General features: G+C 45.8%; 1 protein-coding gene across 1 annotated transcript in view; it reads left to right on the top strand.

The window, feature by feature from the left end:
- MXRA8 (matrix remodeling associated 8) overlaps positions 1–10,650 on the top strand; it is a 48,291-nt gene extending 37,641 nt beyond the window's left edge. The window contains exons 5-10 of the mRNA XM_044278273.1: positions 361–822; positions 2,362–2,520; positions 2,840–2,870; positions 4,331–4,407; positions 7,379–7,456; positions 10,261–10,650. Coding sequence (XP_044134208.1) covers positions 361–822; positions 2,362–2,520; positions 2,840–2,870; positions 4,331–4,407; positions 7,379–7,456; positions 10,261–10,286 — 833 coding nt within the window. The 3' untranslated portion in view covers positions 10,287–10,650. The remainder of the gene's footprint in view (positions 1–360; positions 823–2,361; positions 2,521–2,839; positions 2,871–4,330; positions 4,408–7,378; positions 7,457–10,260) is intronic.
- The last annotated feature ends 1,988 nt before the right edge of the window (positions 10,651–12,638 follow it).

Below are 12,638 nucleotides of genomic sequence, written 5' to 3'. Positions count from 1 at the left end.
TCCATGGCAAACAGGTAAACAAACAAAGGAGGCCTTTTCTTCAACCAGCTGATCAGTGGGGGTGCCGGGTGTTAGACCCCCCCCCCCCCCACTGATCAGATATTCATGACCTATTCTGAGGATAGGTCATCAATACTAAAATCCCAGAGAACCCCTTTAAGATAAGCTTAGTAGTGGGCTCTGTTAGCAGGTGCACCATACTTCCAGTTGTTAGTTCCTTGCACTCAAGCATTAAATGCCTGACAGAATAGGTTAGGATTAACGTCACTGTTGAGATATTGTATCTGACTCATGACTAAACCGGCTGTAGACATCATAATCGTACTTCTACAAGGATATCATGTATGTTTCTTCTCTCAGAACGTAGGGTGAAGATGTACTGGGATGGCGAAAAGGCTGTTGTTGTTGCACTTGTTGGATCCAATGTTGTACTGCCCTGTGAGAACTGGAACCACATATGGACTGACCGACATCGTGAAGAAGACCAGCAAGTGGTGCATTGGGATCGTCAAGCTCCAGGAATCTCTCATGACAAAGCAGACCGTTTGATTGACATGTATGCTTCAGGGGAGAGAAGGTCATATGGTCCCCTCTTTATCAGGAGGAAAATGAATGTGACAGATATGGCTTTTGCTTATGGAGATTTCACACTTCTCATATCAGACTTGACAAAAGGAGATGAAGGAACTTACTCCTGTCATCTACACCATCACTATTGTGGTCTCCATGAACGCAGGATTTTTTACTTAACTGTCTATGATCCACCAAAAGAACCCCCAAAAATAGAAGAACCCAAGAAAACTATTGTAGCACCTGCTGCAGGTAATATACCATATCATTCAAAATGTGTAACAAAAATCTACTGTTGCATCTGATCCAACTCTTAAAGAGGTTGACCCATCTGTGAAACTTATGGCATATACAGTACATTTATGATTATGGGTCTTCAGAAAATAGCTGAATGAAGCACTTAGCTATTCTCGGAAGTAAACGGAGAGCAAGACAAGCCAGTGCAGGCACGCCCCTATTCACCCCTAAGACACTTCTGAAAATATATGGCGCTTGGTTATTTTCAGAAATCCTATAGTGGTAAATGCCCTGGGGCCTATGCATGCACAGTTTGCTCTCTGTTCTTGAGATAGCAGAGGTCCCAGAAGTGGGACCCGCACCTTTTGTCATGGCATATCCTATCGTTACGCCATAAATGGCCCAGCTGGGGCAACCCCTTTAAACTATCACTGTTAAGGTGCTCATACACAATACAAGAAAGTTAGCTGAACCCACTGATTTTCGTAGGGATGACCAACTATCTAAAATATGATGGTTTCCTAACTGTCCCATGACAACGTGATGGACTTTTGTCCTTTTCCAACCTTAACAAATATCAGTAAACAGAAGGATTGGACATGGTGGGTTTCAACATGCTTAATCCTTTGGTTTTGTGCTAAATGCAAATGGGGGGAGACTGACAAGACGTGTGTGCTTGATGCAAGGGGGAATGGGGGGTGAGTTTATACGAGGATGAATCCGCACTCTGGCTGTAGAATTTATTTTAATCAACTTTCCGAAAAGACAAATACAGCGCTGAAACCTCTTCCTAGGCCATGTAACGTCACCGTACATCGGTCACATGGTCTAGTTACAGCTCAGCTCCATTCAAGTCGAAGGGTCTGAGTTGCAATACGAAGCACAGCTGCTATACGATTTTCAGGGCTGTTTGGTAAGGCCCCTTTCACGCGAGCGAGTATGCCGCACGGGTGCAATGTGTGATGGGAACGCATTGCGCCCGCACTGAATCCGTTCATTCATTTCAGTGGGTCTGTGTACATGAGCGTTGTTTTTCACGCATCACTTGTCACAGCATGTTCTATATTCTGCGTTTTTCACGCAAGAAGCGAATGGGGCTGCACGAAAATCGCATCCGCAAGCAAGTGCGTTTTTCACAGATGGTTGCTAAGAGATGTAGTTTGCAAACCTTTAGTTTTTTATCACGCACGTGAAAAACGCATCAATGCGCATTGCATCTAAGCAGAAAAAACAACGCAATTGCAGACAAAACTGCCTGAACTTGCTTTTGAAATCGCGCATTTTTAACTGAATGCATCTGGAACGCATCCGGACCTAATCCGTATCGCTTGTCTGCAAGCGCCTAAGATCCCAAGAGACTTCCGCACTTGCCGTTTCCCGAAACAGCTGATCAGCCGTTGTGTTGGGATTTGGACCCTCGACAATATAATATTGATGACCTATTGCAGATAACCCCATGGGTGTCTAAGAGAATAGTGTGATACATAGTACATCCATGCTATAGATCCCCCTTCTTTCTCAATGATTTCTAAGGTCTAATTTTCATATCCGCAGATTCCAATACCATCCGGGAACATAAAGTGATCAATGTAATAATTCCAGAAAACAGACATCACTTCTTCCAACAACTCGGATATATCCTGGCAACCCTTCTGCTGTTCCTTCTCCTCCTCACAGCTGTGATCCTCATCACCCGCAGACATCGCAAGAAAGGTAAGTGTGACTCACAAGAAGTGACACGTAGCTCCTAAGGCGAGCGGCCTCATGGGGCCAAGTGTCTGCAGGTGTCATTATGTAGAAGGATATACGTTGTACCTCTACATGCTGCTTGAAAAGATTATTTTCAATGTAATCAAGTCCAAATATTGGCTGCAATCTACAAATACTAGAGAAAATAAATCAATATTGTTAAAAGATGCATAAGTCGATAGAAATGACGCAAATTGTGCCAAAATTCTTTAGTGCAGTGTAATGCTTAATAGTCTCCAAAAAGTGGAACTGTCCCAAAAAATTTTTTTTCTTTTCTTTCTAGGCTATGCATATAACTTGAATAAATCTCAACGGTACGTATGCAGTTTTTATTACTTGATAGATAAATTCTGAAAAAGTGATATTTATATCCTCATGCTGTAAAGGAGAGAAATCCACAGCAAATCTGCTTGTAACTCATGAGGATTTTCCTGTGGATGTCATGGCTTTCTCCTGCACAAATTACGTCCTATGTGGACATACCCTTAAAGGGAGTCTGTCACCTAATCTGATCAGGTTATAGACTCTTTGACCCTCATGGTGCCATATTCGCCAATTCAACCTTATATTAAAATAACTACACAAGACTACCATTGTGGATAAAAATGGCCGCGGTCTTTATTAACTGGGGGGGAAGGTGGGTAACCATAAATAATAACATTCTATAAATTATTAAGCCATTGAAATTTCCACCAATATTAACTCAAGTCCATTAGTGCACTACTCATCAAGAGTCCACCCAGTAAGGCTGAGCGACTAACCCCCCCCCCCCCCCTTAAACTCCCCCCTTTTCAAAGACCGCGACTAAAACATTGGGAGGGCGGGCGGGAGACGATCTTCCCTCTTGATTTTCCAGCCGCTGACAGAGCTCCCAATGGTGAGTGTCCTCCATAAATACAGCTTCTCTTCCCGCCGAAACTTGCACTTGACCAATCCATCACTTCGGCTAAAAATAGCCCTTTGCCCAGCAACTGATCAGCAACCATATCTCGCAAATCACCTTTAGCTGCCGGCTGACCTTAGATTCACCTGAGGAAAGATAAAAGGCGGGAAAAGAAGGGAACATAGGGGTAGAGAGACAAATCCCCCAATACAACCTAATATAGGGCTCAATGACACCATGAGGGGCAAATACCAATTACTGGCAAAGCCCCTATCATTACAATGGTACCTTTCTTTTCTGTGTCCCTCGTCGAGATCATTAAAAATACACTTTTTAAACATATGCAAATGAGATTCTGCAAATGCCCAGGGGGCGGCGTTACTGTCGCAAGTGCCCAGGCCCCTCGGCCATGTGCCCAGAAAAACACACCTCTTTCAGCCCTCTGGCCCGCCTTTCTTTCCTGTTACCTTCTCCTCTGCCTCCAGCCGGCGGAAGTCATGAGCGGCATCAGAGGGCGACGGGCCGGCAAGTATCAGCGGAGTGCTCTTTAGTTGGCTGACGCATGCGCAATATGAAAAGCTGTTCCTCTGCCCATAATGGGCAGAGCAGTGCGCATGTGCAGGCCTACTGTGGAGCGGTGCACACGCGAGATCTGGGAGGCAGAGGAGGAGGTAATAATAGGAAAGAAGGGCGGGCCAGAGGGCTGAAAGGGGTGTGGTTATCTGGGCACATCGCTGAGGGGCCTCTTTTTCATGATCTCGACGAGGGACAAAGAGTCTACAACCTGATCTGAGCGGTCTAAAACGCTCAGATTAGGTGACAGACTCCCTTTAAAGAAAATTGTGCATGTTCTATAGAATTGATAATGATGTTCCTATATATTTTTTGTAGGAAAGACGTGAACATGAAGGAAATTTGTTTGAGACCTCCTGACCTTATTGAATACAAAATGGAAGACGTTCGATTCGGTAAATAAAAATAATAATGTGTAATTCAATTATGTGTTAAAATACTTTTCTTAAGCGAAGAACAGATCTACCATGCTTACAGTCAAGCAGACAGAACCTTCTTAGGCTTAGTTTACACTTCAGGAGTGGGTCAAAACCACCGAACAGGTGCAAATCTTTCCATTACACCTTATCTCTTTAGAGAGGGCCGCATTGTCACATCGCTCTATTTCAAGGGGCCGCAATGTACACAAGCCGATGTAAAGTGACTGGGGAGGAATGATCGCTATCACAGTCATTCCTCCTTCAGTTAGTTACATTGACTATCAGTAGCACATCCCGGCTGCACCTCAGATCCCCCAATCATCACCCCCCTCGAGGTGAAGCCGGTGTGTGCATACATTGACAAAAAAAAAACTACTTCACTACCTCTAACTACTTCTTTCGCTCCGTACTTGCCGGCTGCCCAGGCGTGAGGCGCGTCGGCGCCTGCTCCCGCCGCGGGAGTTCACTGGTCTTGCGGGATTGCGCAAACTCACGCCTGGGCAGCCCGCAAGTACGGAGCGGAAGAAGTAGTTAGTGGTAGTTAAGTAGGTTTGCTGATATTGAGCACAGCCACACTTAACATATAGGGAGGGCCCGCCGCTGCACTTAAAAAAAGCACTTGCAGGGCTGTGTGCCCTCAAGAGGCAACTGCCTTGGGCCCCCCAGGAGCAACTGGGCCCGGGGCAGCTGCCCCTTTTGCCCCGCGTTAAAGACGGCCCTGTTGATGACTTATCCTCGGGATAGGTCATCAATATCAAATCGTCAGGAGTCAGACACCTGGCACCCCCGACAATCAGCTGTAAGAAGAGAACGCAGCGCTCATACGAGTGCTGCCATCTGTTCACCGTTTACCTGCTCGCCATTGACATTGCAATGGCAGGCAGTGTAACTACAACTACTCCATCCCATTCACTTCAATGGAACAGCTCTGTGAACTGATTAAAATCATTATGTATTAGTGCCTCTTGTGAGTAAAGATGAATTGTGCCTGTGGTCCATTGATTTTTGCACCATTCCTCTATCAGGCGGTTCTCTGCCAGACCCCTCACCATCTTACACAGCAATCTCCAACTGTAGGCCCTACAATATAAGCAAATAGGTTTTTGAGGAATTAATGCTAGGATCATGAAAAGGAGATGGAAGTGCAAACAAACACCAAGTTCTCATGTCAAGTTGAATGGGTCTGCATGCGTCAGACCAGGCCACATTTACATTGCCCATGGATAGGGGTCCCCAATGCATGGCACAGGTGGCACAGGTTCGTGTGCATGAGCCCTTAGGCTACCTGTGTGCTGTTTCCCAGAAATTCTGTGTGGATCTCAGTGCATTTCTGCACCAAAAACCACATGTGTTAGGCCTCATGCACACGACAGTTGTTTTTTTGCAACCGCAAATTGTGCGTCTGCAAAAAAAACGGATGTGGCATCTGTTTTTTTCCACAGATCCCTTGTAATAAATGCCTATCCTTGTCCACAAAGGTGAAAAAAGTAGGACATGCACTATTTTTTTTGCTGAAGGGAAACACGGACAACGGACGCGGAACACAAACGGATGAACTATCAGCATTTTTTTGCTGACCCATTGAAATGAATGGGTCCCCATCCTATCTGCAAAAAAAAAACGGAACGGAGGCCGAGAAAAACAACTGTCGTGTGCATGAGGCCTTACTTGCGGATTTGGTGCGGTTTTGCTACAGATCTCACCCTTGCATAAAAGGGTGAATTCCACTCAAAGAAAAGTCATGCTGCAAATTTCAAAATCCGCACGGCAGGTCGATTTCTACATGGAACGAAAAAGCAAAGGGTAATTTATTAATCTGAAATATGCCTAAATTAGGAGTATTTCAGGCACAGATTGTGACCCAATGGTTAGTTGCGTCACACTCTGCGACTTCTTCCCACTCACGCCAGGTCTAAAATTGTGGGTGTGGCATGGGCGGTGAAGGGGACGGGCCGGCCTGCCCACCGCATTTACCATTTTCTACGCCTGTTTTAGGAGTAGAAAAAGGTCTTAATGCAAAACAGCTTGGAAGCTCTCTTAGGGCCGCTTCACACGAGCGGATGCCTTGCGTGGCATCCGCTCCGTGACAGAGTGCCAAGACCCGCTGCAGACTTGGCACTCTGTCACGGAGCGGATGCCACGCAAGGCATCCGCTCGTGTGAAGCGGCCCTTACATTTAGAACTGGCGGAGGATCCGCCGAAGCTATGAAGAGGCCGGTGCCTCGTCATAACTCCGGAGATCCGCCGCCAGCTATAGGGCTTTATTAAGACCGGTGTCTAAAATGCCAGTCCTAATAAATGTGAACCAAAGTGTCATTGAGATTTGTCTAATCTTACACATTTTGCTTCAGTTTTACTGCACAAGAATCCTATTAAGAAAAACACACGGAATCCGTAAAGTGTCCAGGTAGCGTAAAGATTTTTGGGGTCATTGGGAAAGGGGTGTGACAAAGACATAATTGAATGTGGTGATCTCTGCTGCCAAGCTCTCCATAGAGGTTGGTTTCATGGAGGGACTGAAATGTTGCTGTTCATTGGGTGAATAAATGATTTTGAGAAGATTTTTGGTGTGCTGCTTCCTAATGTGGATACGTTGGATTGACGTTTTTAATTTTTGGAGCCCAGGCTTCTGACGCAATTTTTTGCTGTGCTGCTCATGTTCTGAATTTTGTGCCAGGTGCTTTCAATGCCACTGCCATATACTCTGCATAGTATACAGGATGTGGGAGCAGAGTGAATGTATCAACTAACAGTTCTTTTAGATTTATTTATTTTATGTACTTATATAGCGCTACTGTATTCCGCAGCACTTTACAGACATAAGCATCAAGCTGTCCCTAGTGGGGCTCACAATCTAATTTTTTTTACAACTTTTATTTTTTTGGGTTTGAAGAATTTTATATGGGTCAAAAAGCATTTGAAAATAATTTTTTGCTCTGCTTTGCAGATTACAAAAATAACATACTGAAGGAACGTGCCTCCATGGAAAGAACCTTCACGCCAAAGAACATTGACTTAGACCTTGGTAAGTGAGGTCACACTGCCATTTTCTCATCCCACTAATTGGCGGCTCGGATATTATGACAGGGTACATGCCGCTACATCAACAAGGCAGCCCCCGAGAAATAGACATTTCAAAGTAAATACAATGTCCACAGCACATGGAAGCCATAGTTAGAGGAGGCATGTACAAACCTCATTCTCCAGGGACACACTGGACAAAGAGGAGGAATCTGGCCAGGGATCAGATAAAATTATAGAGCGTGGGCTCCGAAAACACGGATCCAAGATGAAAGAAGAAATCTGCAGTCTTTTTCAAAGCAAGCCTGATCTTGGTTAATGATAATACAATGCAACACCAATGGCTTTAGTATTACATTACTGTTGCAAACGAGATTTTGATTAGCTATTTAACTCTGTTATTATGGGAGCCATATGAAGGCTATAATTTGCATAAAATATGAGACATTGCCATGGGATGTGTCTGGTTTGACATTTCTGCTCCATTCACTTAAATGGGACTGAGCTGTATTGCAAAACACAGCCCATGGACTACAGCGCTGTTTTTAAGGGGGAAAAGCAAACATTTTTGTTTGTAATCCCATACAGTCCCATAAAAGGGAACTTGGAAAAACACAAAGAGCGGCATTTATCAAGGCATTTAGGCCGCGTAAGCCGCAAATTATGGCGAATGGCATACGTGCAACATAATGCGTCATTTACATGTCAGGGTTCAGTCAGTGATTTCCATCAGTGATTTTGAACCACAACCAGGTGAGGCTCTAAGCACAGAACAGGAGCAGATCTTTCCCTAACAGGGGGTTCAGACCTGAGCGTTCTGAAACGAGCGCTCTGTATGCGCGATTGTACGGGCGTTTACAATCGCGCATACAGAGACAGGCGTGCACACATTTTCGCGCGTTCCCGAATATCTATGTGCGGGAACGCGCGACAAACGCCCAGAAAAAAGCTCAAGAACTTGTTTGACCGTCGGGCGTTTTACAGCACGATCGTACGCGCTGTAAAACGCCCAGGTGAGAACCATTCCCATAGGGAAGCATTGGTTTCTCCTTGTTGAGCGTTTTACAGCGCGTAGGAACGCGCTGTAAAACGCTCAGGTCTGAACTTAGGGTTAGGGCTCATGCACACGAACTTATTTTCTTTCTGTGTCAGTTCTGTTTTTTTTTGTGGAATGAGGAACCATTCATTTCAATCAGTCTGCCTGAAAAAAAGGAAGTTACTCCGTGTGCATTCCGTTTCCGTATGTCCATATTTCCGTTCCGCAAAAAGATTGAACATGTCCTATTATTGTCCGCATTATGGACAAGATTAGTACTGTTCTATATGGGGCCAGCTGTTCCATTCCACAAAATATGGAACGCACATGGACGTCATCCGTATTTGTTTGCAGACCGCATGTCTTTGTTTGCAGTCGTGTGCATGAGGCCTAAATTAGACCTCTAGACGTGGCCAACCCATGTGACACTCCTGACTCATCTATTAAATCAGTATTCTCTAGTAGAGTATATGGAAATGGTCTGTGTGAACTAGATTAACCCCTTTAGGGCTCATTCAGATGGCCGTATGCTATCCGCAAAAATGCGGATCCGTTTTTTGCCGGATTAGATGCTGACCTATTCACTTCCATGGGGCCCTTTTCTATTCCGTGGTTCCACAAAACAAATGAAACATGTCCTATACTTGTCCGTGAAAATCAGGACATGGCCCCATTGAAGTCTATGGGTCTGCAAAAATACTGAATGCTATCTGTTTTTTTGCAGATCCGTTTTTTGCAGATCTGCAAAAAAACAGATAGCATTCAATATTTTTGCAGACAGCATATGGACGTCTGAATGAGCCCTTAACATGTATGGGCGTGCCTCTCTTTCATTGGCAAGTGCTTGACAGGCAATTATGTGTTACATATAATTATAGTAATAATAAAGTAACAGTTTTGGAAAGCGTTTTTACAGTAACAGCATTTGAAAGAATTCTCTGCAGTAAGGCTACTTTCACACTAGCGTTCGATCGGATCCGTTCTGAACGGATCCGATCATAATAATGCAGACGGAGGCTCCGTTCAGAACGGATCCGTCTGCATTATATTAGCATACAAAAGCTAAGTGTGAAAATAGCCTCGTACGGATCCGTCCAGACTTTAAATGTAAAGTCAATGGGGGACGGATCCGCTTGAAGATTGAGCCATATTGTGGCATCTTCAAACGGATCCGTCCCCATTGACTTACATTGTAAGTCTGGACGGATCCGCACGGCCAGGCGGACACCCGAACGCTGCAAGCAGCGTTCAGCTGTCCGCCTGTCCGTGGGGAGGCGAGCGGAGCGGAGGATGAACGCCGCCAGACTGATGCAGTCTGAGCGGATCCGCATCCATTCAGACTGCATCAGGGCTGGACGGAGGCGTTCGGGTCCGCTCGTGAGCCCCTTCAAACGGAGCTCACGAGCGGACCGACGAACGCTAGTGTGAAAGTAGCCTAAGAGAACTGGAAATGATTGCCGCACGGCTGAAGCTAATAAGTGAAATGTTCTGCTTATTTTTCAGGAACAGTCATTAAAATAATAGTTTGATGGTCTCTTAGGTTCTCTATAGTGATAATATCAGCCTTGAGACCACCTATGTAGATTTCAGAAAACTGGTCTAATTATTGTTACATGCTTTGTAATTTGTTTGCCTTAGAGGATCTACTCCTCATACTTGTCAAAATTGTAATTTTCATGAAGCATTCTTTGATTTATGCTATCACGTATCTTATATCTCAAAAAAAAGATATTGAACCATAAAATAATAGTTTGATTATCTTTTCTCAACAGAACTTCGCAAAGAATATTGTAAATAGGACATTCCTTGTGCTACTGGCTGGCCCAGAAGCTCCATCTTCTCTTGGGAAGAGGGCCCTTAACACTTCCTCTTGTGTCTTCATCCAAGCTGTAACTTTTGCCTGCGTTTCCGCCGTGCGCTACTGTATATTCCGATCACTGTTCCAAGTGGTGGCACCATTTCCACAAAGACATTGACGTTTATGAGGAAATGGACACATTATCTTCTCCCGTTTTTCTATCTGTGGTAACGTCCAAGAGACGTATTTCAAGCAAATGATTACATTTACAGGTAGCATATTAAAAGGTAATGTAGTAATGGCTTGCTGCAATAGCGTGTAGAGCTGCCTTATATAAGGCCTCATGCACACGACAGTTTTTTTTCACGGTCCGCAAAAACGGGGTCCGTGATCCGTGACCGTTTTTTCGTCCGTGGGTCTTCCTTGATTTTTGGAGGATCCACGGACATGAAAAAAAAGTTGTTTTGGTGTCCGCCTGGCCGTGCGGAGCCAAACGGATCCGTCCTGAATTACAATGCAAGTCAATGGGGACGGATCCGTTTGATGTTGACACAATATGGTGCCATTTCAAACGGATCCGTCCCCATTGACTTTCAATGTAAAGTCTGGAGTTCTTTTATACCATCGGATTGGAGTTTTCTCCAATCCGATGGTATATTTTAACTTGAAGCGTCCCCATCACCATGGGAACGCCTCTATGTTAGAATATACTGTCGGATATGAGCTACTTCGTGAACCTCAGATCCGACAGTATATTCTAACACAGAGGCGTTCCCATGGTGATGGGGACGCTTCAGGTTAGAATACACTACAAACTTTGTACAAGACTGCCCCCTGCTGCCTGGCAGCACCCGATCTCTTACTGGGGGATATGATAGCACAATTAACCCCTTTAGGTGCGGCACCTAAAGGGGTTAATTGTACTATCATATTCCCCTGTAAGAGATCAGGGCTGCCAGGCAGCAGGGGGCAGCCCCCCCCCTCCCCAGTTTGAATATCGTTGGTGCCACAGTGTGCCCCCACCATCACCCCCCCTCCCTCCCTCTATTGTATTAAATCGTTGGTGGCACAGTGTGCCAACCACCATCGGCCCCCCTCCCTCCCTCTATTGTATTAAATCGTTGGTGGCACAGTGTGCCAACCACCATCGGCCCCCCCTCCCTCCCTCTATTGTATTAAATCGTTGGTGGCACAGTGTGCCAACCACCATCGGCCCCCTCCCTCCCTCTATTGTATTAAATCGTTGGTGGCACAGTGTGCCAACCACCATCGCCCCCCCCCCCTCTATAGCAGTAACATTGGTGGCAGTGTGCGGTCTCAACAGTAGAAGATTCATACTTACCTGCTTGCTGCTGCGATGTCTGTGTCCGGCCGGGAGCTCTTCCTACTGGTAAGTGAAAGGTCTGTGCGGCGCATTGCTAAAGAACTGTCACTTACCAGTAGGAGGAGCTCCCGGCCGTTCACAGACATCGCAGCAGCAAGCAGGTAAGTATGAATCTTCTACTGTTGAGACCGCACACTGCTACCAATGTTACTGCTATAGAGGGAGGGGGGGGGCGATGGTGGTTGGCACACTGTGCCACCAACGATTTAATACAATAGAGGGAGGGAGGGGGGCCGATGGTGGTTGGCACACTGTGCCACCAACGATTTAATACAATAGAGGGAGGGAGGGGGGCCGATGGTGGTTGGCACACTGTGCCACCAACGATTTAATACAATAGAGGGAGGGAGGGGGGCCCGATGGTGGTTGGCACACTGTGCCACCAACGATTTAATACAATAAAGGGAGGGAGGGGGGCTCGATGGTGGTGGCACACTGTGCCACCACGATTTAATACAATAGAGGGAGGGAGGGGGGGTCGATGGTGGGGCACACTGTGCCACCAACGATATTCAAATGGGGAGGGGGGGGGTCTGCCCCCTGCTGCCTGGCAGCCTGATCTCTTACAGGGGATAATGATAGTACAATTAACCCCTTAGGTGCCGCCCCTGAAGGGGTTAATGTGCTATCATATCCCCCTGTAAGAGATCGGGTGCTGCAGGCAGCAGGGGGCAGTCTTGTACAAAGTTTGCAGTGTATTCTAACTAGAAGCGTCCCCATCACCATGGGAACGCTTCTGTGTTAGAATATACTGTCGGAAATGAGTTTTCACGAATTGAAAACTTAGATCAGAAAAAGCTTTTATGCAGACGGATCTTCGGATCCGTCTGTATGAAAGCAACCTACGGCCACGGATCACGGACACGGATGCCAATCTTGTGTGCATCCGTGTTCTTTCACGGACCCATTGACTTGAATGGGTCCGTGAACCGTTGTCCGTCAAAAAAATAGGACAGGTCATATTTTTT

This window comes from Bufo gargarizans, chromosome 2, assembly GCF_014858855.1.
Source record: "Bufo gargarizans isolate SCDJY-AF-19 chromosome 2, ASM1485885v1, whole genome shotgun sequence".
NCBI lineage: Eukaryota > Metazoa > Chordata > Amphibia > Anura > Bufonidae > Bufo > Bufo gargarizans.
This window is presented reverse-complemented; position numbering and strand designations above follow the sequence as displayed.